At 44.1% G+C, this 27,614-nt stretch overlaps 1 protein-coding gene across 3 annotated transcripts; it reads left to right on the forward strand.

Moving 5' to 3' along the window:
• The first annotated feature begins 10,961 nt into the window (after positions 1-10,961).
• On the forward strand, positions 10,962-26,664 carry LYZL4 (lysozyme like 4). 3 transcript variants are annotated; one of them, XM_007080997.2, is made up of 5 exons: positions 10,962-11,159; positions 15,341-15,532; positions 15,645-15,794; positions 19,340-19,418; positions 26,405-26,664. In XM_007080997.2, the coding sequence occupies exons 2-5, from the start codon at positions 15,394-15,396 to the stop codon at positions 26,472-26,474; spliced, it is 438 nt and encodes a 145-aa protein (XP_007081059.1). In that variant the 5' UTR covers positions 10,962-11,159; positions 15,341-15,393; the 3' UTR covers positions 26,475-26,664. The 3 variants fall into 3 exon arrangements, with proteins under 3 accessions (XP_007081059.1, XP_042812266.1, XP_042812265.1); XM_042956332.1 differs by having other exon boundaries at positions 15,434-15,532; XM_042956331.1 differs by having other exon boundaries at positions 10,962-11,059.
• The last annotated feature ends 950 nt before the right edge of the window (positions 26,665-27,614 follow it).

Below are 27,614 nucleotides of genomic sequence, written 5' to 3' on the forward strand. Positions count from 1 at the left end.
TTTTTTTAAGCCTCTTAATAAACTAGCCTTATTTTTCTATTTATAAGTATGATGAGCACCAGTATGCCCCCTGCCGGGCTTTCTGGCTATGAACATCCTGCCACTCCTAGTCACGTGTCTCTCAGACCATACACACTCTCTTGTGTGTGTGTGTGTGTGTGTGTGTGTGTGTGTGTGTGTGAAAGCATCTGTAAGTTGACTGCAGACATAATGGCATTTTACCCCCTAAGTATTTCAGCTTGAGTCTCCCAAGAATGAGGGCAGCTGCTTCCTGCCCTCAAAAGCATTACCACCTCTAAGGAAATCAACCTTATTTCGATGACACCATCCAGTGCTGACTCCATGCTTGAATGGCCTCCGAGGTCCCACAGATGACCTCTATACCTATTTTTTCCCCCTCAATCCAGAATGCAGTCAAGGTTTATAGTCTGCCTTCAGTGATAATGAAACTTTAGTCTCCCCCAGTGAAGTGCAATAGCCTGATTCCTTCATTAGTCTTCAGAACATCCATGTTCAGGGATTTGTCTGTTTCTTCATCATCTTTTATGTCAAATTGTTTCTGGCAAGACCTGCCCCCCCCCCCCCGCCCCCAAGGTAATCTTGTGTGGCTTCCCTTGCGTGACAACAGGAGCGCATAATGTCAGGCCATCCCACTACTGTCAGCACCAAGCCTGACACTTTGGTTAGAATGGTGTCCTCCAGATTTCTCTCCATTAAGCACATTTCCTCCTCTGTAGCTAACGAAGGCCAGGGAGGGAAGGAAAATGTCAGTCTGGAGTTTTTGCTTGTAAGTGACAGAAAAGCAGTTCACATTGGCTTAAACGTGTCACAGGAGTTTATTGTCTCCAATGAGTAGTAAGTCCAGAGTTTTCTTGCTTCAGGTTTGCTGGGGTCATGTCATCAGCGGTCAGTCTCCTTCTTCCATCTCTTGCTCTGTTTTCCTTGTTTGGCTTTTCCCAGGATGGCAAAAGTGGTTGCAGCTGCAGGCTCACAAACCTTTGTAGTTAGCCATGCCCGGGAGAGAGATCCCCCTTCACAAATGGTTCCAGCCAGAGGCCCTGAGCTGAGCCTCACTGGCTTGGCTGGAGCCTTCTCCCACTTCAGTCACTGACTGGCTAGGCCTGCATCACCTCCCACCCTTGGATCCAGAGTTAGCATCGGTAGCCCATTTTTCTGTCTTCTTTGTGCCTCATCTTAGAGAAGGTAGGAGTATCAATAAAGACAGTTGCCTATGTGGCTTGACTTCTTGACATGAAGAGCCCCAGGGAGACCCCTGCCCCTGAGACATCCTTGCCATGAGCAGTGCTGGCACAGACACCCGCTGACCTGGAGCTTAGGGCACCAGGCCCGGTGGGGTGTATGTGTGTGAGGTGGAAGCAAGGGGAGTGCAAAGGTGGTGGGCTCCATGACAGAGGAGATGGACCCCATAACTGCGGAAGGCAGGGTTGGGGCTGGGAGGTTCTAGGCCTGACTCCCCAGGTACATGGCCCTGTGGCCTCTGTATGTGCCATGTTTCCTCATCTATAAAAGGAGAAGAGGCATGTGTTGTGCTTTTATTCAGGTCCTCTGTTGTAAGCACCCAAAGATATCACGGACACTCTGTAAACATAAAAAATGTAAAGGTGTTTCAGGCCCGTGAGACACTCATTCCATACTGACAGCCAGGGCAAAATCTTGTCATCAGTGTGTTCCCAGAACTCCCTCACTCCAATTATTTCAAATATTTCCAATGGTCTAAGAGAGACAACTTTTCTGCAAAGCATTATATGCAAAGCATTAATCAAGCAAGGCAGCAGAGTGGTTGGATATACAACCTCTGGTTTCTTGGAGCTCTGTGACCTCAGGCAAGCCATGGCATCTCCCTGGGTCCCAGTTTCCTTGCCTGAAGACTGGGCACCTAATAACCTGTGAGTCTCAGCTCTCTCCTGAGAAGGTTGCTGTGAATATTAAATAAGATAAAGTATATAAAAGGCTCATCCTAAAGTCTAGCATACAGTAAGTGTTCAGTAGATGCTGGTTATCATTTTTTGTCTGCTGTTTATTTTGTACAGGATAGTAAGATGCTACCTCTTGGGGGGAGTATGGTGAGCTGGGTAAGCAGATTGAAACTTCTGCTAAACAAAACTAAAAATACTGAATAAAAAATTAATTAAATACATCCATGAGAAGCCAAACCAAAACAGCATACACACAAAAATACTCCTGTTTAAAATTCAGTGGGGGTGAGATCCAGATAGGTAAGTGGAATACTGTAGCCAGCTTTTGCCTTGAGGGCACAGCCTTGGGGGGCTTTGGTGGGGAGGAGAGGTGGGGTCTCAGAGAAGAGCCCCTTATAAGGCTGGGGCTCCAAAGAGCTCCACACCCAATGCAGTGAACTAGTCATTCTGACCTGGAGACTGCAAGGAAAATTGCTTGTCTTAAAGCTGGGCATGGAGTGAACTGGGTAGAAAGAGCTTCTACTTTCTCTGAGAAATCTTTACCACTAGTCAGCTGGAAAGTAAAGATAATAGGATCATACCTTCCCAGATCTCTTCGGAATAATAAGTCCCAGGGTTTTACAGGATGTAAAATAAGTGTGCTTAATATGGTTTCAAGAAAACAAAGGTGAGGTCAAAAACATGACTAAAGAAAAAAAACACACAGATTTGAAAACAAAATCAAATAGAACTTCTACACATGGAATGTTGAATTAGTGACATGAAAAACTCAATTCTTGGATTTAACAGCATATTCAACATACCTGAAGGGAGAATTAGTGAGCTAGAAAATAGACCTGAAGAAGTTACCTAAAATGCAGCCCCAGAGGTACAGACATGGAAGAAGGAGAGATGAAGAAACATTAAAGGTGGGACCAAGTGATAATGCCTGAAAACTTTTTGGGAATAATGAAAGTTATTCATTATCAACAGGTTCAGGGGGCTCAACAGATTTTAAGTGGGATAAACAAATTAGAATAAATCTACATTTGGACACAATGGAGTGAACCCAAAAGACAGAGAGAGAGAAGCAGAATGTGCAGAGTACTGCCCTGGGTGGCAGGACAGCAGCGTGCTGAGGGCATGGCTCTGGAATGGAGCCCTTACCCACCCACTTACCTGCTGGTGGCCTTGGACAGGTCATCCCTAAGCAGCGGCTTTTTCCTCATAAAATGGGCACAATAACCGCAATAATATTAACTGTTGGGAAGGTTGCAATGATTAAATGATCTAAATGCTCGAATTAATATTATCCTCAGCCAAGTGCCTAACATATGAGCAGGACTCAAGAAAGGCCAGCTGCTCTTTTCGAGGAGGGGGGTGGTTTCTATCTTTCCGAAGGCACTTGAGCAAGATGGTGCCGGTGGGTAGGGGTTGGAGACAATGAAAGAGGATCAGAAGCATAGCTCAAGCACACTCCACTTTCATCTTGCTGGTGACCTTCTGGCACATCGTCTGAGACTCAGTTTCCACATCTCTTCCTCAGTGCAGCCTTCCTTGTCCCCATCCTACCCTACCCCAGGCAGGTCAGGGCTCTCACACAGAAGCGTGAATGGACTTCTATTATGGCATTTATTAAAATGCTGCTATAATTTTTTTAACCTGCTTAAGGTACCCCACCATGCTGTGAGCTCTTCTTGGCATCTGCAGCACTTGGCACAGTTTCTATCACATATTGGGATCTCATAAATATTTTAGGTGAATAAACATCGCTCAGAGCCATAAGCTGTTGGTCTAAGAAAGAGAAGATCCCCCCACCCCGCCCCAGTTTACCCAGTGTATTAAATCCCATTGGCAACATAAAACCCATTTCATCCAGCTGCACTCATGATTCACGAAGGGCAAATGGTGGGGCAGCAAACCCTGGTGTCTGTGCCAGAAGTAGCCTTTTGTCAGGGCAGGTTCTTGGTCAGTTTTTCTGGCAAGGGTAAACGTGGTCAGATAAAGAAGAAAAGGAAATCCTCTTCCCTGTGGAAATTATGCCTCTGTTGGAGGTTGTGTGATTGCAGTATCAGCCTGACCCACTGATCCTGTACAATCAGTAGGGTGACTTGTTAATAGGGAGCCAGAGCAGGTGGCCAATATGTTAAAGGGCCAGATAGATGGTTGCCTAGAGCCTTGAGCCAGGGCAAGAGCACAGAGTTGGGACGTGTCAGTTCTCTACTGCTGTGTAACAACCTCTCCCCTCCCCAAACACAAACTTAGTGGCTTAGAACTAGAGTCATTCATCTATGGGTCAACAGGACAGTTCTGCCTATCTTGACAGGACTTGGTTGGTTTGGGCCATCATCGTCCAAGCATCTTTGGGCTGCTAGAGGCTGGCTAGTCTAGGTGATCTTATTCACATTCTTAGCTAACTAATTGGCTGTCTACTGGGACAACAGGGGTGACGGGTGCCATTCATCTCTCAAAAGATGAGGCCAGGCTTGTTTACATGGTGGTGGTAGGATTCAGAGTGAGCAGAAGCTGCAAAGCTTCTTCAGGCCTGGGATCAATGCTGGCACTGCATCACGTCCACTGCATTCTGTTGGTCAAAGCAAGACACAGGCCAACTGACATAACAAAGAGGCATGGATACAGAGAAGAGTGGAATTGTGGCCTTTCTCTTTTGGCAAACATTCTACTACAGTGGATGAGGGGGACGTTTCTTTTCTGATAATATGCATTTTCAGAGGTAGTTGTTTTTGCAGATGGGATATTTATTGATTAACCTATATTTGTGAAACGCATTTTGGTCCTTGGTCAACCAGTCTCCAGGCCCTGGAGCAATCTTTGAGTGGCCCCTCATCTTGTATTTCACCTATATCTGAGTTCTCTGAAAGGTCTCCAAGGCAAAAGGTGCTGGATCTTGTCAGAAATGAGCCCCAGCCCAGGCTCTCACAGACTCCTGAAAAAGGAAAGGAAAGGACTCTTTCACAATAAGCCAAGGAGATGCCCCTCATCACGTCAGCTATTGACTGATGGCTGCATAGGTGCGAGAGGCAGGCTGGAGCCACAGTAGCACCTTTTCTGGCTGCCCAGAAAGCTGAAAAGACAAAAAGTGGTGTTTAGTGCTCTCTCTCAAGGACCAGCTTAAGGGAGAGGAGCCTGGCAGGCTGGAGAGCCTAAAAACGGGACATGATTCTAGGACTGCAGGAGAGAATATCTCTCAGCAGTGCACATTCTTCAGAACAAGCACATTCCCTTCTCCTTTTTTAAATATAATTTATTGTCAAGTTGGCAAACATACAGTGTATACAGTGTTCTCTTGGCTTTTGGGGTAGGTTCCCATGATTCATCACTTACATACAACACCCAGTGCTCATCCCAACAAGTGCACTTTTCCCCTCTCTCTCCCTCTCATCACCCATTTTCCCCTCTCTCCCGCCCCTCCCCATCAACCCTTAGTTTGTTCTCTGTATTTAAGAGTCTCTTATGGTTTGCCTCCCTCCCTCTCTGTTTGTAACTATTTTTACCCCTTCCCTTCCCCCCTGGTCTTCTGTTAAGTTCCCCGAGTTCCACATATGAGGGAAAACATTTGATATCGGTCTTTCTCTGACTTATTTCACTTAGCATAATACCCTCACTTACCCATTATACCCAGTTCCATCCATGTTGCTGCAAATAGCAGAATTTCATTCTTTCTCATTGCCAAGTAGTATTCCATTGTGTATATAAACCACATCTTCTTTATCCATTCATCAGTGGATGGACATTTAGGCTCTTTCCATAATTTGGCTATTGTTGATAGCACTGCTATAAACATTGGGGTACATGTGCCCCTATGAATCAGCACTCCTGTATCCTTTGGATAGATTCCTAGTAGAAGCACATTCCCTTCTGATCCCAGAGCCATATAATGTCTATTCCCAAGGCCACAACTTTCTCTCCTCATGCAAATTCGGGTTACATCATGGCCATTGAGGAATGCATGCCTCCCATTCCTGCGAGAGGGCAGATGACATCAGAGCTTCTGGGGATCACAGGAACGTACCAAGGCCACTCCCCTGGAAAACCAGAGAACACCAGGAATGTGGGTGTTCCATAATAAAAATGAACTGGTGCACTGACAGAGGCTTGTTTGGATAATTCCGAAGGACGTAAATGTCAGTCGGGCCTTGAGATGAATTCTGCATGTGAGGAGCATCAGGTAAATCAATAGTGATCCAATTACTTTCTATTTTTAGAATAAGGTAAGAAGCCAAACAAGGTGAAAAAGGCCAAAAACAAAGGGTAAATATTGTATGCTTCCACTTATATGAAATACCTACAGTAAGCAAATTCACAGAGACAGAGAGATGAAAGGGGCAGGAGGGAGGCAGCAATGGAGAGTTATTGCTTAATGGGTGCAGAGTTTCTGATTGGGTGATGAAGAATTTTTGGAAATGGCAGTGATGGTTGCATAACATTGTGGGTGTAATTAATGCTACTGAATTTACACTAGTAAATGGTTAATATAACAAAATTTATGTTGCATGTATTTTACCACAACTTAAAAAAATAGCATAATATTCTTAAACCATCCAAATATATATTCTGAATAGGTTAGTTGTATGGATTAAATTATATTTCAGTAAAGTTATTTTTTATTTTATTTTTTTAAGTTTATTTATTTTGAGAGAGAGAGAGAGCATGCACACAAGTTGGGGAGGGGCAGAGAGAAAGAAAGACAGAATCCCAAGCAGGCTTTGCACCATCAGCACAGAGCCCCATGTGGGGCTAAAACTCACCAACTGGGAGATCATGACCTGAGCCGAGACCAAGGGTGGGAGGCACAAGTGATTACACCATCCAGGTGCCCCAATAAAGATGTTTTTTTTTTTAAATCTTTATTTTTGAGAGAGAGACAGAGTGTGAGCAGAGAAGGGGCAGAGAGAGAGGGGGAGACACAGAATCTGAAGCAGGCTCCAGGCCCTGAGCTGTCAGCACAGAGCCCGATGTGGGGCTCAAACCCACAAACTGTGAGATCATGACCTGAGCCAAAGTCGGACGGTCAACCAACTGAGCCACCCAGGCGCCCCTAAAGTTGTTTTTTAAAAAGGCAACCAAGGGTATTGTGAATTCCCTAAATGTCAGCTGAAAGAGGAATGAAATCCAATTACTGACACACAGAACAATGAATTTTTACATAAAGATAAACACAGAGAAAGTCCTTGTCTCTCATGAGAGAATTCAGGAAGGAAGGGATAGTTCTGATGGGCTCTGCAACCTGCCAAGCTGGAGAGCCCTGAGCTTTTCTCAAAGAATGAGTGGGTCAGGGCTACTCAACACACAACTCAAATTGGATGAAACCAAGAGGAATGGAAAAGTCCTGAGGTGGACTGGCTTCAGGTACAGCCTGATCCAGAATTCAAACAACGTCACCAGGACTTAGTTTATCTTTGTCTCTTGGCTCTGCTGGCTGTGGAGTTGGCTTCATTCTCTGGCTCCTTATGGTGGCCAGATCAACCCTTATGGTGATGCAATCATTTCAGAAGTTCCCCTCTTCCCCTGGAAGATTCACAGACACTGGGGTACACCTCTTTTCTAGAGGTTTTAAATCAAAATCTTAATCTTCTCTATGATTGGTGCAGCTTAGGTCACTTAATCATTCCTGAACCAATCGCTATGCCCAAAAGAATGTGATATGCTGAATGGCTTAGGCCTGGTCATGTGCGCCACTCTGGAGCCATGGATGCAGCCATCTGCAGATGATGGGTGAGTGAGGGATGGGTGTGTCCAGGTAGAAAATTGAGTGTGTTCACACTTTGGAGGCAAAGTATGAATCCACCTTACAGAGGTTGGGAGCACTCTTGGGAATGACAGAGGCAGACTTGTCGCCAGGAGATGTAAGTTTATCCCAAAACAAGTGGCAGAATCTCATCCCTTAATATTACAGTTTGGGCTGCCTTGAAGCTGGTTCAGTCCATCTTCTGTGTGCACTAAGCTTTCACTTCTCAGCTCACTACATTTTAATTTTCATGTATGTCCTCCCACTATCCTGGCAGTTCCTTCAAGTTTAAGAGCAGAGAATGTGTCTGGTCCCTCACTGAGCCTACCCTAGACCCAGTACATAGTCTGTGCTTAATAACTGCTCTTCTAACGATTGAATGAGTAAGGAAAGACTGGGGAGTAGGATGCTTTGGTCTGATAGGGTAGGGGAACAGTGTCTGGCTATAGTCATTGTCTAACTTGGCAGGTCAATTTGTTAGTTGCACAGGTGTAAGCCCTTTCTCCTCATTTTTAAAACAAATCAGTTCTAGAAAGTTCTAATTCCATTCATGTGACCAAGTTGCTCAAAACATGTTTGGTAGGGCATGTTTGTGTGTGTGTATGAGTGTGTGAAGCTCCCTGCATGAGAGCATTTATTCAGTCTACTTTCTTCTCTGCCTTTAAAACCTTTTAAATATTTTGTTTATTTTTAATAGGTAATTTATTGACTTGTTTGGAAATAGTGGTCAAATAGGGCAACCTGGGTGGCTCAGTCGGTTAAGCGTCCGACTTCGGCTCAGGTCAGTTCGAGCCCCGCGTCGGGCTCTGTGCTGACAGCTCAGAGCCTGGAGCCTGCTTCAGATTCTGTGTCTCCCTCTCTCTCTGACCCTCCCCCATTCATGCTCTGTCTCTCTCTGTCTCAAAAATAAATAAACATTAAAAAAAATTTAAAAGAAATAGTGGTCAAATGTAATAAATTTCTTGCATATCTTTCCATATATAGAACAAGCAAATATACATTAATATTACTTCGTTTTGCACTCTGAGATACTGATTTGAGACTCCTTCTCATTTAACATTATTTCATAAGTATCTTCCCATATTAGTATGTGGAGAGTTGCCTGCTTGATTCCAAGGCTGCAAAGAATTCCACTGAATGAAATCACTTCGTAACTTGTGTAATCCACCTCTATTGATGAAAATATAAGTTGTTTCCAATAGTTCCTCATTTTAACCAAATACATGAATGATTGGGGGTGGCTGTTTTCCAACAAAACTATCTATGAGAATAGTCTGCTGGCCAGGTTTGGTCTGTGAGTTGCAGTTTGCCAGGCCCTGCCCTAAACTGTTCCATGAAATCTTTGCACTAACCCCAATAATAATAATGGAAGATGCTTTATGTCTTCCAAGGCACTCTAGTAAATGCACTAAAGTCTTGCACAGGAATGGAGCTCTGGTCAAACAGCAGTGAAAGCGTGGAGGAGGGAGAGGAGGGCTATTACTAGTCTCACTCTAAAAGACCTCTGCTCCCCTCTCCCAACTCTGGGAGAAGAGACATAATCTCTCTTGACTACAGGTTTTCTGGAAAGCATAAGAATTCAAGATTACGTTTGAAAAACTGCTGAAAAGTACATAAAGTTGCAAAATACTCTACTGATGAGTAGTAGTGGTGGCTTTTGCAAATTAAGTTGAAGAGTTAAAAGGAAATAGAGATATGCCATTAGTACTGATCTGTCAATTATGTGAGTATAAGGCTGTGTCCAACCAATCCAGGACAAATTGGTCATTCCAGCTTAAGTTAATTATCTAAACTTCAAGATGAGTGCTTTGAAAGACTTGAGAAAGGCAAATCATTCTACTAAAAGGATAATTTTGGGTAATATAACTAAGAAAGTTTAGGAAAAATCTTGAAAATCTAGAAGGGAAATCCAGGTGACATTGCTTTGCTTTATGTCTTTAAATTCTTTCTTTGCTTTTATGTTTTCAAGCTTTTGATTTACTTTAAAGTTATAGAAGTTAGAAATGGAATATGGTACTGTATGATTTACACAAAAATCTTAAGCAGTGCTCCAGTCCATGACTCATATCTAAGAAATGGCCATCACTAAAGATTATTGAGCCAATGTGGATTTATGAGTTTAAGTCTTGGTGTTTATGGCCTATTTCTTTTATGATTCTCTATTTTATCACTTTTAATTAATCAACTAATTACCAGTCATAACTGAGTCAGCCATAAGAACTTCAGTGTTTTCAAAAGGCTAGCATTATCCTCAATCATTTCAGCATGTTTTGACTCTTTGGAGCTAGAAGGGATTTTTAAGATAACCCAATCTGGTGCCCTTATCTCACAAATGAGGTTGCCCAGCTTCCAGAGAGGATGTCCTTGACCATGACCCCATAGTGAGTAGATGAGCAAAATAATGGCTTCTCCCACTGCTCCCTACTAGAAGGCAGTTTTGTGGAGGCCTGGAAGAATGCTATGATAGGCAGAATAATGGTCCTCTAAAGATATCCACTCCCTTACACCTGAAACCTCTGAACATGTTAATCACATGGCAAGGACTTTACAGATGTGATTAAGGTAAAGAACCCTGAGATGTGTAGGTTATCTTGGATGTCTGGGTGAGCCAGTCTAATCACATGAGTCTTTATAAGTAAGAGAAGAGGCAGAAAGGTGAGTCAGAGGGACAGCTGGGTGGTTCAGTTGGTTAAGCATCAGACTTTGGCTCAGGTCATGATCTTGTGGTTCACGGGTTTGAGCCCTGCATCGGGCTCTATGCTGACAGCTCAGAGCCTGGAACCTGCTTCAGATTCTCTGTCCCCGCCCCGCCCCTTCCCTGCTTGCCCTCTTGTTCTCTCTCTCTTTCAAAAATAAATAAACATTAAAAAAAATTAAAAGAAATGTGAGTCAGAGATACAACAACATAAGAAGAGGAAGGAAGGAGTCAAAGCATGAGAGGGTTTTGACCCATCATTGCTGGTTTTGAAGATAGGGGAAGGGAGGTAAAGTCAAGTCATGCAGATGGCCCCTAGAAGCTGGGAATGGCCCTCAGCTGACAGCCAGCAAGGAAACGGGGTCTTGGTCCTACAGCTACAAGGATCTTTATTCTGCCGACAACCTGAATGAGCAATGGAATGGGTTCTCCTCTATAGAACTTTAAGATAATAAATTTGTATAGCTTTAGCTGCTAAGTTTGACGTAGCTTGGTACAGCAACAATAGAAAACTAATACACCGTGTTGGTGACAGACCCCTCCCTGCTTCAGAATATTCTGGTGCATAGCTACTGATGTCATAGAAAAGATTCTAGAAGAGCACACTATGGAGAAGCACTTGGGTTTTGAAGCTCTTGGGTGGAGGTAATCGGGTTATCAAGGAAGTGGAATCTGAAAAGCCCAGGGAACCGAGTGCAGGTAGAGCAACTTTTCTGCAATAAAGGTCAAAGCTGCCACGGTGGCTGCTTCTCCCCTCCCGTGAGGAGGCACCAAGGCCTGCAGAAGGACTGGTGAACTGGTAAGCTGGTATAGGATGGGCAGGAACCAGGACAGTTATGATGATACCCAGGTGCAAGAGACACTCAGAAAATCCACTTATTGCTTATATGACGACAATTCTGTTGGGAAGGGTTGGCATTCATTCATTCATTCATTCATTCAACAGAGATTCAGAGCACCTACTATATACTAGGCTCTGTTCTAAGTTCTTTTTTTTAATATGTGAAATTTATTGTCAAATTGGTTTCCATACAACACCTAGTGCTCATCCCAACAGGTGCCCTCCTCAATGCCCATCACCTACTTTCCCCTCCCTCCCAACCCCCATCAACTGTCAGTTTACTCTCAGTTTTTGTTTTTTTTTTTTTAATTTTTTAATGTTTTTATTTATTTTTGAGACAGAGAGAGACAGTGCATGAATGGGGGAGGGTCAGAGAGAGGGAGACACAGACTCGAAGCAGACTCCAGGCTCTAAGCTGTTAGCACAGAGCCCGACATGGGGCTCGAACTCACGGACCATGAGATCATGACCTGAGCCGAAGTCGGACACTCAACCAACTGAGCCAGCCAGGCGCCCCTACTCTCAGTTTTTAAGAGTCTCTTATGGTTTGCTTCCCTCCCTCTCTAAGTTCCCCCCACCCCCCCCCCCCCCCCCGCCCCTCTGGGGATAAAGCAGAGAACAAAACAGACCAGGTTTTTGCATTCTTGGTGCTTACTCTCTGGTGTGAGAGATAGAGGAACAAATAAATGAACAAGGTAATTTCTGAAATTGACTTATATTATGAAGAAAATAGAAATGATTTTCTGTGATGGAGCAGTGATCAGAGGAGATATTGAGATCATTTTTGAGCTGAGACCATGACCACAAAGAGCAGGCTCTGTGGTGGTTGGGGGAGTCCTGTTCCAGCCAGAAGAAACAGCAGACGAAGGGGTGACTGGGTGGCTCAGTTGGTTAAGCGTCTGACTCTTGATTTTGGCTCCGGCCATGATCTCGTGGTTTGTGGGATTGGGACCTGCAGTGGGCTCTGTGCTTGTCTGCTTGGAATTCTCTCTCTCTCTCCCTCTCTCTCTCTCTCTCTGCCCTTCTCCTGCTCTCTTAAAATAAATAAACTTTAAAAAAAAAAAAAAACAGCAGATGCAAAGAACCCGTGGTGGGAATAAGATTGGCATGTTTAAGGAAAAGAGATATGCAAGGTGAGTGTGGTGGGGAGAGAGGTGTGGAATCAGACTAGAGAGGTACTCAGGGGCTAGAGCAGGAAGGGTCTTGTTGGCTGGGTTGAGGAGTTGGGATTTCATTTAAAGTGCCAGGGGAACCCACAGGAGGTGAGTGATGTGACTGGATATATGTTTAAAAAAAATTTTTTTAATGTTTATTCAGTTTTGAGAGAGAGAGTATGAATGGGGGAAGGGCAGAGGAGAGGGAGACACAGAATTCGTTGCAGAATTCAGGCTCTGGGCTGTCAGCACAGAGCCCGACGTGGGGCTTGAACTCATGAACCGTGAGATCATAACCTGAGCTGAAGCCAGACCCTTAACCAACTGAGCCACCCAGGTGCCCCTGGATATATGTTTTTAAAGAGGACTTTCTAGCTGTTGTGTGGATAATAGGGATAGGGGAACAGGAGAAGATTGTAGGGTTTCAGAGTATACCTAGGAACCTCTACAGAAGTCAGAGTTGATGGAGATTTCTGAACTGCCATGAGGCAGAGGAGATGGCGAGAGGTGGATAGGCTTTGGTAGAACAGGAGATGGGACTCCCAGTGAATTCACTGCAAGGGAAGAAGGAAGGAGGGAGGACTAAGTATGCCTTTTATGTCTGTCTGGGAGACGGATATCCTTTGCTGAAAATATCCTTTGCTCTGCTGGAAAATGTAAACATGGACTTCTCTTCCAATATGCATTGGAATTTGGTTATTAAGCTAAGGGCAAGGAGTATGACCACAGTTCAGAAAGACAGGTGTCTTCTGCGGATTGAATACTTTGCATATTTAACTCTTTCACCTTTTAAATCAACACAATTAGGTAAGCATTATTTTTTTATCATTATTTAGATGAGGTACAGAGAGGCTGAGTAACTGTCTTCCATTATTCCTGGGATTCCTAAAATCCCAGCTATTACAGGGTAAAGTCAGAATATGAACCCAGGCAATCTGATTCCCAAGTCTGAGCACTTTAAATGCCAGGCCCTCCTCAATAGGGTATGCCGTATAATAGTGATGTCTGTAACTAATCATATGATTTGAGAGTTTAAACAAATGTTTAAAAGTGAAATTCTTCTAATTCAGGACTATACTCGTTTATTTCTAACTTTTTCCCAAGTTAGACATTTGCATCATTAGTTCTCGACAGAGGACAGTTTTGTCCACCAGGAGACGTTTGGCAGTGTGTGCAGACATTTTTTGTTTGTCACAACCGAAGGGGAGGAGCTTCTGGCACCTGGAGACAGGTGTGCTCCCAAATAAACTCCAATGCATAGACCAGCCCCCAGGAAAAAGGATTTTCCAGCCCAAGTGCCAAGGTCAAGAACCCCTTATGCAAGTAAATGTAGGCTGGAGAACAGGCACACACCTGTGAATGATAACAGACAGGTGGATGCAATTAGTTGCCTAATTAACATATTTACACAGTGTTGGGGCTGTAGGGCATGCCAGGTAGAAGTTATGTTGTAATTTCCAATTGCACATTCTAGTCTGAGGGATAGGACATAGCACAGAACAGGACAATCACCTGCTAGGTTCTGGAGGTGATTCTGAAGGCAGTAGGGGCTTAGAGGGGGAACGTTTATGCAGGATTGCATCAGGCTTCAAGGAGGTGGCACCTGTAGTGGACACCTGAAGATGGAGAAATGTTTGGGTGGGGAAGGGCATGGTAGGGCCCTGTGGATTGGGAAGAGCCATGTATGGAGACGCTAAGGAAAGGGGCATGGGCAGTGGGGAGTGGGGTAGGGAGGTGCAGAGAACAGAGAAGGAGCAACATGGGAATTCAGAGTTGACTGAGTGATTCCTCCTGATGGAGGCAGGGCAGGGTAAGGCCAGATTATGGAGGACTTAGAAAGCCAAGGGTGGGTTTGCTCTGATAAGGACTAGGCAAATAGAAGCATTCCAAGAGTAACATTTTGTATATGCTTTGGGGACATTCGTCACTCATGTTAGAAACCACCACCTTGGGGTGCTTGGGTGACTGCCAGCTAAGCGGGCTCCGACTCTTGAGTTTGGCTCAGATCACGATCTCTCAGTTTGTGGGTTCGAGCCCCTGGTTGGGCTTCCTGATGACAATGCAGAGCCTGCTTGAGATTTAATCTCTGCTTTTCTCTCTCTCTCTCAAAATAAATAAATAAATTTAGGGAAAGAACACCATCTAGAAGAGTTGGGAGGAGTGGAGACCAAGAGGCTGGGTTACCATTCAGCTTGCAGTGATGAGGGGGGTTTAGGTGAAGGTACAGAAGGAGGTTCAGGGAATGGTGATCGGTTGGGGGGGTGGTGGTTAAGGTTCGGTGATGAGGGTGGTTGAGGGGATGGTGATGAGGGGGTTTAGGTGGTGACAACAGAAATGGAGAAGGAGAAACTCAGGAGTCAATTCTCCCAGCACCCCACGCATGACCCCCATTCTCACAGATGAGAAAGCACAGGCATTGTGAGGCTCAGGGACTTGCCTGCTTTTGTCAGTGATGACACCCCTGCTATGTGGCAGGTCTCGGCTGGACTGGGGTTTGTCTCCTTGTGTGGACAGCTGGAGGAAAGCTCAGCAGAGTTTGATTTGTAGACAGTCTGGGGACAAACTGTGGAAAGGGTGAGACCAGAACTCTGAATATATTCTAGGATAAAATGCAGTGGTGGAAATAATTCAACGTAATAATAATGCTTGAGTAGTGGGACCACATTGAAGTTTTTCCTTCTCTTCCTGTTTTCCAACTTGTACCTAATGAACAAGTTCTACCTGCATAATAAAGGGGAAGAGAGGGTTTGATGTCTTTGGGTTTTGCTGGAGGGAAAGAATGTGAGGGTGTGACCTTCACAAGACCAATTTCCTTAGGAAATAGGGCGTCAAGCAGAGGAGGAGAGGCAGGGTTTCGGCGTCCCGGATTTGCAGTGACACAAAGCAGAGGATTAGGGTGGGAAGAAGTATCATGGTTAAGCCAGGGGAGACTCCCCTTTATCTGAACACACTGAATCGCAGACCCCCACCCTTCTTTTCCTTTAGAGAAACCAGGCTCACCTGGCCACTATTGCCCTGAACTGCCAGGAACCTGAGAAATGAAGGCATCCTTGGTTCTTTCCCTCCTTGGCTACCTAGTGGTTCCAAGTGGCGCTGCTATCATGGGGCGCTGCGTGGTGGCTAAGAAGCTCAAAGATGGAGGCCTGGATCATTTCGAGGGCTACAGCCTTGCAAACTGTGAGTAGGTCCCTCTAAGCCCCTTCTCTCCTCACCTCCTTTTCCTCTGGCCTCTGCCCAGGCTTCCGCAATTCGCCTTCCCCCTAGCCACCCACCTCCTGTTCCATCTTAGGGGTGTGCCTGGCTTATTTTGAGAGCAAGTTCAACCCCACGGCGGTCTACGAGAACCTCCAACGTGACTACACTGGCTACGGCCTCTTTCAGATCCCCAACCGTGACTGGTGCGACACGGGCAAGAACCGCTGTCACATGTCCTGCTCTGGTAGGTCACCTCCCTCCATTCCACACCGGGGCACCGGGGGCTGCAGCACAGAGCTCCCGAGGCCTGCCTTCAGGGTGGCCAGAGTTTGCAGGCTTGGAGCAGGGAGGAGGCGGGGCTGGTAGGGGCGGGGCCTGGGAGGGTGAGTGCGGTGAAAGGGCTGCGGAGAGGGGAGGCTGGGCTGTCCAAAGAGGAATGCAGATGCCCATCCGGATAGGCAGAGAAGGTGTCAGAATGTTGAGAGGAGGCGGGGGAGAGGCTGCGAGCATCAGAGCCTCTGGGCCTGAAGGGTTGGAGCAGAGGGCTCTGTGGGGGCTTCGTTTTGCCCACACCTGGGCACAACACTCTACTTCAAGGGGAATGGTTGCTGCCGCTTGGACAGGCAGAAGTGGTCGCTGGGAGGATACAGGAGTAGGCTCTTACAAAGGGAGCTTTGCTGCCGCTCTCAGGGGTTCCAAGTACCTGTAGTCAAGAGGTTGCACTTGCCCAGGGTTCCATCATCCTAGCATTTACTGAGGACCCACTAAGTGCCAGGTCTCCTGGAGTTGCCATTCTAATGCTGGCAAACCGCCAGGTACTCCAGTAAGCTCTTCATGGATATGAATTCGTCTAATATTCTCAAAGGCACCCATGACATGGGCATCATTATTATCCCCATTCTATAAATGGGGAAACTGAGGTCCAGAGAGGGTTAGTGGCCCAAAGCCACACAGCTGGTAGGTGGTATCGTTGAGAGGCAAACCCAAGCAGTGTGACTCCTGAGTCAGGACTAAACCAATAGGGTGCAGCACCAGGCCAGAGCTCTCTCTGAAACTTGAGGCTGTTATTCTGCCTTAGGAGGGTCTAAGAGCCCAGCATTCTTAGGGTCTCCCTAATGAGCAAACCTCCTTCCCCCATGATGAATGAGAAACGTTCTAGAACCTATAGCTGCTGAGCTGGGTCTTTAGGAGACAGAGTGGGGAGGTCATGGTAAAGCTTCTTATATGGGCCAGGAGAAACCTGCTTGGTGTTGGGCCCCATGCTTGGCCTTGGGACTCCAAAGAGAAGTAAGACAGTTCCCAGATTCAAGACGACACAGAATTGCAAAGTAGGAGGGAAAGGTGCAGGAAACACACAGGAACCCAGTGGGATTCCCAGCCACTCCCATTACAAAGTGACTTACATGAGCTTGTGCAATTCACTTCCTAGAGCTTCCTCATCTGTGAAGTGGGGATAACATTAACTACTTCTTAAGGTTGCTGTGAACATTCAGTGGGATAATGTATGGAAAACACTGTGCAGGGCCCAAAATCACAGTGATCAAAGTCTAGGGGAAATCTACACATTAAGAACATAATTACTGTGATAGGTCATTCAGTGTCATCCTAAGCTTCCTGGTAGCCAAGACAAGAAGAGAAACCCAATAGGCCCATGATTTATATCTCATAAGAAGATTGACTGATTGGTTGCCAGAATCTGACCAGAGAAACAACTAATTATCTATAATAGACGTGGTACTGAGTGCTGTGATGAAAATATGGTGGAGTCGATATCTTTGAAAAACCCTCCCACTAGATAAAATGTAAAAAATTAAATCTGGAATGCCTGGCTGACTCAGTTGATAGAGCATGTGACTCTTGATCTCAGGGTCGTGAGTTCAAGCTCCTTATTGGGCATGGAACCTACTTAAAAAAGAAATATCTTCTATAGTACCTGGCTGGCCTGGCAAGAAAGGAAAATCCCTAAAGGCTAAAGTGAGGAGCAAGAATCCAGACAGATAAATGAAGATTGAAGCTGATGGTGACCCAGGGGGCATCAGCTGATTCCCTGTGGCCTAAGGCAAAGGTTTGAGGTCATCGTGTAGATGGGGCCTGAGCAAAGCAAGGAGGTACGCTGGAGACACATTGAGAGCAGCACTGTCAGCTGGAAGAGATGAGCTAGAATATCCTGAAAGCAACGACATTCTAAAAAGAGGGGGAAACAGTCTCCTTGGGAATTTGTAACCACAAGCCAGCAGGTCTTCCCTGAGCCACAAGGAAGCAAGGCACCATCGAGAGCTACTAGGCCCTGTGCTAAGTCCTGGGAGCAGTTCAGGGAATTGTATCCTGTCCTTGTCCAGCAGGGTGAGGAGCAGAGATAATCTTGGCTCCACCTCTTACTACTTGTGTGAGCTGAGCCTTAGTTATCTTATCTGTAAAGTGGTAATAAGAGGACCTACCTCCCAGGGCTTTTGTTGAGTTTTTAATGTGCTATGGTGTACATTAAGAGCTAAGCACGGCGTCTGGTATACTGCCTGGTGTGTGTGACGAACACAACTTCATTCAAAGAATTTACAAAGCAGCTGGGGTTTAGGACGCGCGCACGCACACACACGTGTGTGTGTGTAAGCATGCATGCACATGTGTACCTATGTATGCACGTAGGTATGTATACACACGTGTATGGATTTAACAGGTAAGTGCTGCATCAAAGTGGCATTTTATTCAGAAGAGGGAAGAGGGCGCAGTGAGCTTGGTTGGTGGTCAGTGGCAGACTTTTAAGGACCGTCCTGTTTAGTTGAGCTGATCCAGATTGGGAGATGAGCATGAATAAAGTCCAGGAAGAGAAACTGTGTATGATTACCTAGCTGTGGGTATCAGGGGTAGAGCACCCACTTTCAGGGTGGGCACTAGCTTTGTCTCCTGCCCCTTGGTAGGTCTCTAATGGTGGGGCCATGGAGGAAGGCAATGGAAGGGTAAGGTGGTGGAAGTGGAAAGGTATGTTGGGGCAAAGTTGGACTCTGCCAAGGACGTGGAGTTTTGTTTTACAGGCAACCAGGGGGCACCGAAGTACTGTTTTAAGGAAAAACAATCAGACTGGATTAGGGAAAGGAGGAGGCAAAGTGTAGTCAAGAAGGAAGGTATTGCAGTAACCCAGGTGGGAGGTCTTGGCTTCCACATTCAAAGGAGAGAATGGGGTGATGAATGCCTAGTCATGTTGGTTCCCCAGAGGCACCTCTAGGCCATCTCACATGCTGTTTCTTCTGCCTGGACCAGTTTTCCTTCTGTGATCCTTCCACCCCTTTTCCTTACCTACTCTTTTAGATGTCACGTGGCCCAATAACCCCTCCCTGACCCTGAAAGTCTGAATGGGGTGCCCCCACTCATCAGCTCCCATGTCAAGCTGCATTCCCCCATCATGCCAGGTATCTTTGGTATTGTACTTATCTCTGATCTTTATCTCTCTCTATCAGACTGCAGGCTCTAGGAGGACAGGGACAGATTTATTGTGTTCGCCATTTTGTGTCCACTGCTTCTTAGATTGCTTAGCACAGTATATTCACTATACATAAATATTTTTAATGAAAATATTATGATAAGAATTACAAGAAAAAAATCAATAGATTTAGTAAAAGAGGACCACATGCTACTACCTCCTAGGGTTGTCTTGAGAAAAATCTAGGGATAGATTTATCCTTGGAATCATATGGAAGCCTCTCTAAACATGAGTACCCTGTAGCTTCCCTGACATCACTCTGACTTAGCTGCCAAGTTGTGGAGTCGTATTTTTCCACTGTGTTTTTTCCACAGCTTTACTGAATCCAGATTTGAAGAAGACAATTGAATGTGTTAAGAAAATCGTAAAAGATAAGGAAGGGTTGGGAGCATGGTAAGTGGTACATTTTCTTTTTTTTTTTTTTTAATTTTTTTTTTTCAACGTTTTTTATTTATTTTTGGGACAGAGAGAGACAGAGCATGAACGGGGGAGGGGCAGAGAGAGAGGGAGACACAGAATCGGAAACAGGCTCCAGGCTCCGAGCCATCAGCCCAGAGCCTGACGCGGGGCTCGAACTCACGGACCGCGAGATCGTGACCTGGCTGAAGTCGGACGCTTAACCGACTGCGCCACCCAGGCGCCCCTACATTTTCTAATAGTCTGTATTAATGACCATCACCCATTATATTTTTTATTAAAAATTTTTTGTTAAGTTTATTTATTTATTTATTTGAGAGGAGCAGAGAGAGAGAAGAGGCAGAGAATCCCAAGCAGGCTCCATGCTGACAGCATGGAGCCCAACGCGAGGCTTGAATCCATGAAACCATGAGACCATGACCTAAGTTGAAACCAAGAGTTGGATGCTCAAGCCACTGAGCCACCCAGGCGCCCCCACCAATTATATTTAATCCTAATCTTGGCCTAATCTTGGTCTCTGCATATCTGTAGTCTCAAACTAGTGGGATCCTACTCCCCAAGATAAGCGGTAGAACACCACTGAGTTCTGCAACCCCGAGCTCTCAGGAGGAAGGACATAATTATCAGACAAATTGCCTTAAGTTGAATGTATTTTTTCTTTCTCAAATCTTGTTTAGAGTTATACAGGAGGCTAGGGTGAGCATCCTTGAAATAAATCTCTGTTTATATCTCTGATTATTTCTTTCATCTAAATTCTTGTAAGGTTCTTAATGTTGTAAAATGACTCTCCAGCAAGTTTGTACCAATATCAGTATTAAGAGCTTAGTAAGATGCCTATTTAGTGAACTCTGATCAAGTATAAAATCTTTGCCATTTGAAAGGTATATAATAATTTTATCTTCTTTTGCATTTTATGATATCCCATTAGGGGTGTTTTCCCATTATGTTTGTTACATATTTATATTCTTTTGTGATTTTTCCTCTGCCCCTCTCCTTTGCTTATTTTTAAAATTCAGATCATATTTGTTTGAAATAACTCTTTATATATTAGGTGTTGTATTAGATGTATTAACAGATAGTTATATATTTGTTACCAAAAATCACTGCAACTCTGATTTCTTCTATAACCATGTATTTGCTTAGTAAAGACTTCCAAAATTTACAAGTGGTTGGGCCTGTATTTGACTTCTTTCACTCAATATTTGTTCATATTGTTGTGTATAGTTCTAATTTGTTTGTTTTCGTTGCTATATAGTATTCCATTATATGGATGGATGTATCAGTTTATATATCCATTATTCCATTGGTGGACATTTGAATAGTTTTCATTTTTTTAGTGCTGCCATGAACAGTCTATACTTTTCTTTTGGTGAATGTATAAATGGATTTCCATTGATTACACCAAGGAATAAAATTGTTAGTCATAGATATGCATATTTTCAGATTTGGTATATTCTGCCAAACAGTTTTCTAGAGGGATTCAATTTACGCTGTCACCAGCTGTTGTAGGTTTTGGTGGCTCCAAGTTATTATCAGTGTTTGATATTTTTTAGGTTTTTCTTGTGGCTGTGTAGTAGTATTGCATTGGGTTTTACCTTGTGTTTCCTTGTCAACTAATGAGATTGAGCACTTTTTCAAATTTTATTGGCCATTTAGATATCCTTTTATGTGAAGTGCCTGTTCAATAGTTTTGTCAGTTTTCCTATTACATTTGTCTTTTTTCTTATTAATTCATTGGGAATTATTTGTATGCCCTGGGTAAAATTTTCTGTTGGATACAAGTATTGCAAACATCTTTCATTTTGTCGGTTACCTTTTCACTTTCTTAAAAAAGTCTTGATAAAATGAAATTCTTAGTCTTAATGCAGTCTGATTTATTATTAATTTTCTTGGGGCGCCTGGGTGGCTCAGTCGGTTGAGTGGCCGACTTCGGCTCAGGTCATGATCTCGCGGTCCGTGAGTTCGAGCCCCGTGTCGGGCTCTGTGCTGATGGCTCGGAGCCTGGAGCCTGTTCAGATTCTGTGTCTCCCTCTCGCTGACCCTCCCCTGTTCATGCTCTGTCTCTCTCTGTCTCAAAAATAAATAAAACGTTAAAAAAAATTTATTATTAATTTTCTTTTATGGTTATTTTTGTGTTTTTTTTAGAGGAATATTTGCCTATTCCTAGGTCATGAGGATAGTCTTCTTAATTTTTTTTCTAAAAAACTTTATTTAATCTCTCACATTTGACTCTCAATACATTTTGCTTTCTTTTTCTTGCTTTATTGCATTGGCTAGAAACTCCAGTAAATGTTGAGTAGAAGTGATGATAGTGACATCCTTGTCTCATTCCCAATCTCACAGGTAAGACATTGGATATTTTATCATTAACTGTTTTATTTTCTTTAAAATTTCTGAGATAGTCTTAATCAGATTGAGTGTTCTTTTCCATCTTTTCCATTTCTAGTTTGTTAAAGGTTTTTAAAATCATGAATGGGTGTTGAATTTTGTTTATTACACTTCTAGTATCTTTGAAGTTCTGTGTTAGCCTATCCATCTTTTTTTTTTTTTTTTTTTTAAGCTCTTGCCTTTTTAATCTCTTTTCTTTCTCTTCCATGGCTTTCTCCAGAGCTTGTGCCTGGTGACATCTTATTGAAGACATCAGTTATATAAAATTTACTTCTGGATTCTGTAGTATATTATTCTCAGAGGAATGTTCCTCTGAATTTCATGATGAGCTCCCTTTTCTTCTACTACTGTTTTCCCATAAGTACCATGTTAGTTTCTTTTTTTTTTTTCTTTGAATAAGGACAGATTTTCCCTCTTATTCAGTATTTGCCACATAGACAGGTCATGCGGCTTTTTCTTGTTTCTGCTCACTGTTACTTGGCTATTGGCTAATGGTTATAGAACAGTGTGTAAGTCTCCTGGCCCAATTTCCAACCTGGAGATTTTCCTGATATGTGTGTCTAATTCTCTCTCCTAGTCTGAGTCATTGGAGTATGTAAAAACCCTCCATTCCCAGCATGCACCTCCACCACCTCCACCGATACCATTTATCATGGAGGGCCTATGCTATCCACTAGACACTGTCTCACCACCAATTTCCACCTTCTTTTGCCTTTTCCACCTTCTCTCTGTCCCGTATTTCATAATTGATGTCCTGATTGATTTGGGGCATTTTAGTCACCCATTAGATCTAGAAACAATGTAAATATTTTTTCAGTGTCAGATTGTGCATCTTAATATTTTTTGCTATTAGGGTTTATCTTGTAATTGATGTGTCCTCCCAAATTTTAACAAAAGTTGTTAATAAATCATTAACATATCTTACAATAGAGGAAATCCTTTAATGATAGCTACAATTTCTTTCCTTTGCCGGTATGTAGGCTTTGCATGTCTATATGAACATCACAATCCTTGTGCAGTGAGTATTCTTATTCCTTGTGAAATGAGGAAACAGGGGCACCGAGAGGTACAAGTTACCCATGGCCACAGTGGTGGAACTAATTCTAGATCTGTGCAATTCCAAGCTTCAGCTTTTACCAGTCTGCTCAAAGAATAGATGGTTGGCCCAGGAAATCTGTGCTCTGGTCATGTGGAAGGCAATCAAAGGACTCTCTCTGCACGGTTCTTCTGTGGGGGCAAGGTTTTGAACAGTCAGTGAGTGAGGAGGGGCAGAACTGCAGGCGGACCCATCTTACCAGCGGAAGTCTTGAGTAGTGTTTCTTATAGTGACCTCAGGGCCCTATAGGCAGTGAGACCTTGTTCAGAATCTGGCAACAGAACGTGTGTCAGTCTCAGAGGTCAGCTTTTCATTGTTGCTTTTTTGTCATTTTCTGTGCCTTTTGGTGCTAACTTCAGTCAGAGATTTTTGTCTGTTTTACTTGCCTCCAGCATCTGGCTCTGTGCCTGGCATATTATAAGTCTTCCCTAAATGTTTGTTGGAAGATCAAGTCCACATTTGGGCTGTTACCTAGAAGCCATTAAAATTTTTAGAAATTTATTATTTATCATTTCTCAAAATAAAAGCAAGACATATGTGTTTAAAAATGAAAATCAAAAAATAAACATCTTGCTCTTATCAGCAGCCTCCTGAGGGTCACCGCTGTTCATATGTCTTGTAAATCAGAGAAAAATGTGTAAATATTGAGAATAAGAAAAATATCTTAAAACACACATGAAATCCCAACATGCACACTGACCTGCACCTAACTTTTTTTTCACTTATTAAAGAGCTTGCAAATCTTGGCATAGTGATACCTAGAGGTATCTGCCCTCTGGATGCTGCAGGTAATTATCTGCCAGTCCCTTACTGATGAACAGGTAGATTGTTTCCATTTGCTAGGACCACTAAGTGCATTTAAATGTTGGTAGAGAGGGGAGCCTGGGTGGCTCAGTCAGTTAAGCATCTGACTTTTCATTTTGGCTCAGAGGGTCATGATCTTGTGGTTCATGAGTTTGAGCCCCACATTGGGCTCTGTGCTGACAGTGCATGGAGCCTGCATGGGATTCTCTCCCTCTCCTTCTCTCTTTGCCCCTTCAGCTCTCTCTCTCTATCTCTTTCTGTCTCTCTCTCTCAAAATAAATAAATAAACTTCAAAAGAAATAAACGTTGGTAGAGAGATTGCTAAATTGGCATTCAGAGAGGGAGCACCCCCAGATACGCTGCGTGAGAAGGCCTGTTCCCTCAGCTCATTGACCTAGAGCAATAAAATTTGTGTAGTTTTTGGAAATTGACACTTATAAAATGATGCCATTCTATTTTGCCTGGCATTTTTAAACAAAGAAGCTGAATATCTTTTCATGTATTTGTTGGCCATTTTTCTCTGAACTGATTACTCATATTCTTAGCTTGTTTTTCTTTTGAGATGATAATGTTTTCTTTCATTTTTATTGATTTTATACGTGTCTTTTATAAATTAGGGTTATTAGAACTTCGTTCATGATATCTATGTGAACTATTTGTTTCAGGTTTGTGATTTGTATTTTGACTTCATTTATGGTGTATTCATCATATAGGAGTTTTACATTTTCACAGAACCAAATCCCTCAATATTTTGTTTTGTGGCTCCTGAATTTATACGAAACTGTACTCCAGGTTTGTAAAGAAATCAAGCCATGTTTTCTTCTATATTAGAACAGTGCTGGGCGCCTGGGTGGCTCAGTCAGTTAAGCGTCTGACTTCGGCTCAGGTCATGATCTCATGGTTCGTTGGTTTGAGCCCCGCATTGGGCTCTCTGTTTTCAACACAGAGCCTGGAGCCTGCTTCATATCTTTGTCCCTGACTCTCTCTGCCTCTCCCCCACTTTCCCTCTCTCTCAAAAATAAATAATTAAAAAAAAAACGTTAAAAATAAAATGATATGTAGAACAGTGCCTGGTGCAAAATAAGCCCTATATTAAGGTTTGTTTTTTTTTTTAATTTTTTTTTAACGTTTATTTATTTTTGAGATAGAGAGAGACAGAGCATGAATGGGGGAGGGTCAGAGAGAGGGAGACACAGAATCCGAAACAGGCTCCAGGCTCTGAGCTGTCAGCACAGAGCCCGATGCGGGGCTCGAACTCACGGACCGCGAGATCATGACCTGAGCCGAAGTCGGCCGCCCAACCGACTGAGCCACCCAGGCGCCCCAAGTTTTTATTAATATTAGAAAATAAAATTTTCATGGTTTTATGTTTTTATACTTAATTTTTGGTCTTCTTGGAATTTATTTTAGTGAGGTAGGGATCCAGCTTTATATTTTTCAAATGGTTAGTCAGTGTTCTCTATACTACTTATTCATTAATCCCTTTTCCTCACTAATTTAATAGACTGTATTTTCAAGTGGGAGTCCCCTTAATGTGTCTTCCAAGTGTTTAAAGCATCTTTCATACCGTCTTTATTCTCCCAGTTAATTAGAAGCATGGCTGGCCCTCTAGGGCAAGCACTAATGAGCTAAAGTCATCATTATTGTATAGCACTTAGTAGAGATATGCTGGGCCAGGCTGAGTAAGGCCTTCCCACTTGCTCAGGACTCCAGCAAAGTGAGCTCTTATTAAAGTAATAAGCAGCCATGTCTTTTCAAAGCTCAGATCAAGCAGTTTTGCAGGGTTGAGGCAGACAGGAAGGGAGAAGACCGAGGGCCTGCATGCCCATGGGATTCCCTTCTGCAGTGCCTGCCCTGGGCTATGTAGAGCCTTGCAATTTCTGAAAATACGTATGTGTGTGTTCCCCCCGAGGGTTTATAGTTGTGGGGGGCAGGGGCTCACAGCCCTTTCTTTAACTGTGGAACCCCTACCCTGGAAAATTCATGGGGGCCTGCCTGGCTGAGGGATGGCCTAACAAAACAGGGTTTCTAATGGTCTGCATCTGGTCTGGAGATCCCCACAGCTTCCAGGTTGGGAGCAGAGGACCTGGGGTCTGGGTACTGGCATGGGGGCTGGGAATAGAGGGATCACTTTTCAGGAGAAAAGTTTTGAAAAACTCAGTCTAGCTGGCCTAGGACCAGCTAGAAGGGAGTTTGAGGAGCTGGGTTGAGGGTTGAGGAGCTGAAAGGGAGTTTGAAAGGTGAGGGGGGAAACACGTGCACGGAAAGGTGAAAGAGGCCCTGGCTCAAGGTCAAGGGTTCCCATTTCAGATCAAGGACTCGCCCTCTGACCCTGGGCAAGTCACAGAACTCCTCTGATGCTCACTTCAGAGAAGTCAAGGATACTTCTCTTGTAGGCTAGGGGAGGGGCTTCCCGTTCATGGTGTGGGACTTACGGAAAGAAGTGGAGGGCAGCGTGAGTATGCTGTGGGCGCAGGCGGCACAAGCATTTGTGCCAGGATGCACTGGGGTTAGCAAGAGGGTCATACTCGAGAGGCACAACAGCCTAGGAAATGTGCCTGCAGAGGCCAGGCTGGGCTGTAAGTGGGCCAGCAGGGGGTTGTTGGACTTGCAGATCCTGAGCTGGGACACTGGGGAGCCCCCGCCTGTACACTCCACGCTTTCCTTTCTGCAGGCCCTCCTGGTCCCTGAACTGCCAGTACTCAGACACTCTGGAACGGTGGTTGGATGGATGCAGGCTGTAGCCGCAGGGGCGGCCCTGACGCCATTCTCTGGTGGTACCTCCCAAATGAAGACGCTTTTCTGTTTGCTGCCTTCACGCAATCCTGTTGATTATCTCTCAGCTTGACAGCTCCATCAGATGGAAAAGGACGAAAGTTTGCTTCCTCCAGGGATGCGGGATGTAGAATAAACCAGCTGCTTACTCAACCTGGACCAAAGGTCTCCACTTGTATTATTATCCTGTGATTGCTACTCGGATAACCATTATTTACCGTCATCATGCTTTATTATTATTTAATCTTAGATGGAGGACTTAGAGGAAGGAAACTATCTGGAAAACAAGGTGTGTCCATGAATGTCAATATTAAATAGGGAAGGGAAGAAAAGATACAGGAGAAGAAAAGAGGGGTCAAGGGCGAGCAGGGCCACCAATCCCAACCCGTGTCCACATTGGGACCCCAGGTGGAAGTGACACTACAAAATCCTCCTTGTACTTCTATGGAGAGAATCAAGTGACAGGTGTTCTTTCTTATAAAAAGTTCAAGTGTTTTTTTAAATTTTAATTTTTTTAATGCTTATTTATTTTTGAGACAGAGAGAGACAGAGGGTGAGTGGGGGAGGGGCAGAGAGAGGGAGACACAGAATCAGAAGCAGGCTCCAGGCTGTCACCACAGAGCCTGACGCAGGGCTGGAACCCACAAACTCTGAGATCATGACCTGAGCTGAAGTCGGACGCTTAACCAATGGGCCACCCAGGCGCCCCTAAAAAGTTAAGTTTTAGAAAAAATGATCAGAACTCATACTCTCATTAGAGAAACTGGAAAAAAATACAGAAAAAAAAAATATATATATACATACATATATATGTATGTTCTCCTGTGATCTTAGCTCCCAAAGGCAATTGCTGTCATGCTTTGGTTGCAACTTTTTTTTTTTTTTTTCCGTTTAGGGATTTTTCTTCTTTATCAACAATGCTGTGGGGCACCTGGACGGTTCAGTCACTTAATTGTCCAACTCTTGATTTCCGCTCAGGTCGTGAATTCACGATTTGTGGGATTTAGCCCCATGTCCCTAGAGAATCTGCTTGGGATTCTCTCTCTCTCTCTCTCTCTCTCTCTCTCTGCCTTGTTTGCTCTCTTTCCCAAAATAAATCAATAAAAACT

This window comes from Panthera tigris, chromosome C2 (assembly GCF_018350195.1).
Source record: "Panthera tigris isolate Pti1 chromosome C2, P.tigris_Pti1_mat1.1, whole genome shotgun sequence".
Taxonomy (NCBI): Eukaryota; Metazoa; Chordata; class Mammalia; order Carnivora; family Felidae; genus Panthera; species Panthera tigris.

Excerpts from the sequence above, each read along its gene's own strand:
- LYZL4 (XM_007080997.2), top strand. The coding sequence starts at position 15,394 with ATGAAGGCATCCTTGGTTCTTTCCCTCCTTGGCTACCTAGTGGTTCCA. Across the intron at positions 15,795-19,339 it reads CTGTCACATGTCCTGCTCTG|CTTTACTGAATCCAGATTTG; the intron begins GTAGGTCACCTC and ends TTTTTTCCACAG. Across the intron at positions 19,419-26,404 it reads AAGGAAGGGTTGGGAGCATG|GCCCTCCTGGTCCCTGAACT; the intron begins GTAAGTGGTACA and ends TCCTTTCTGCAG.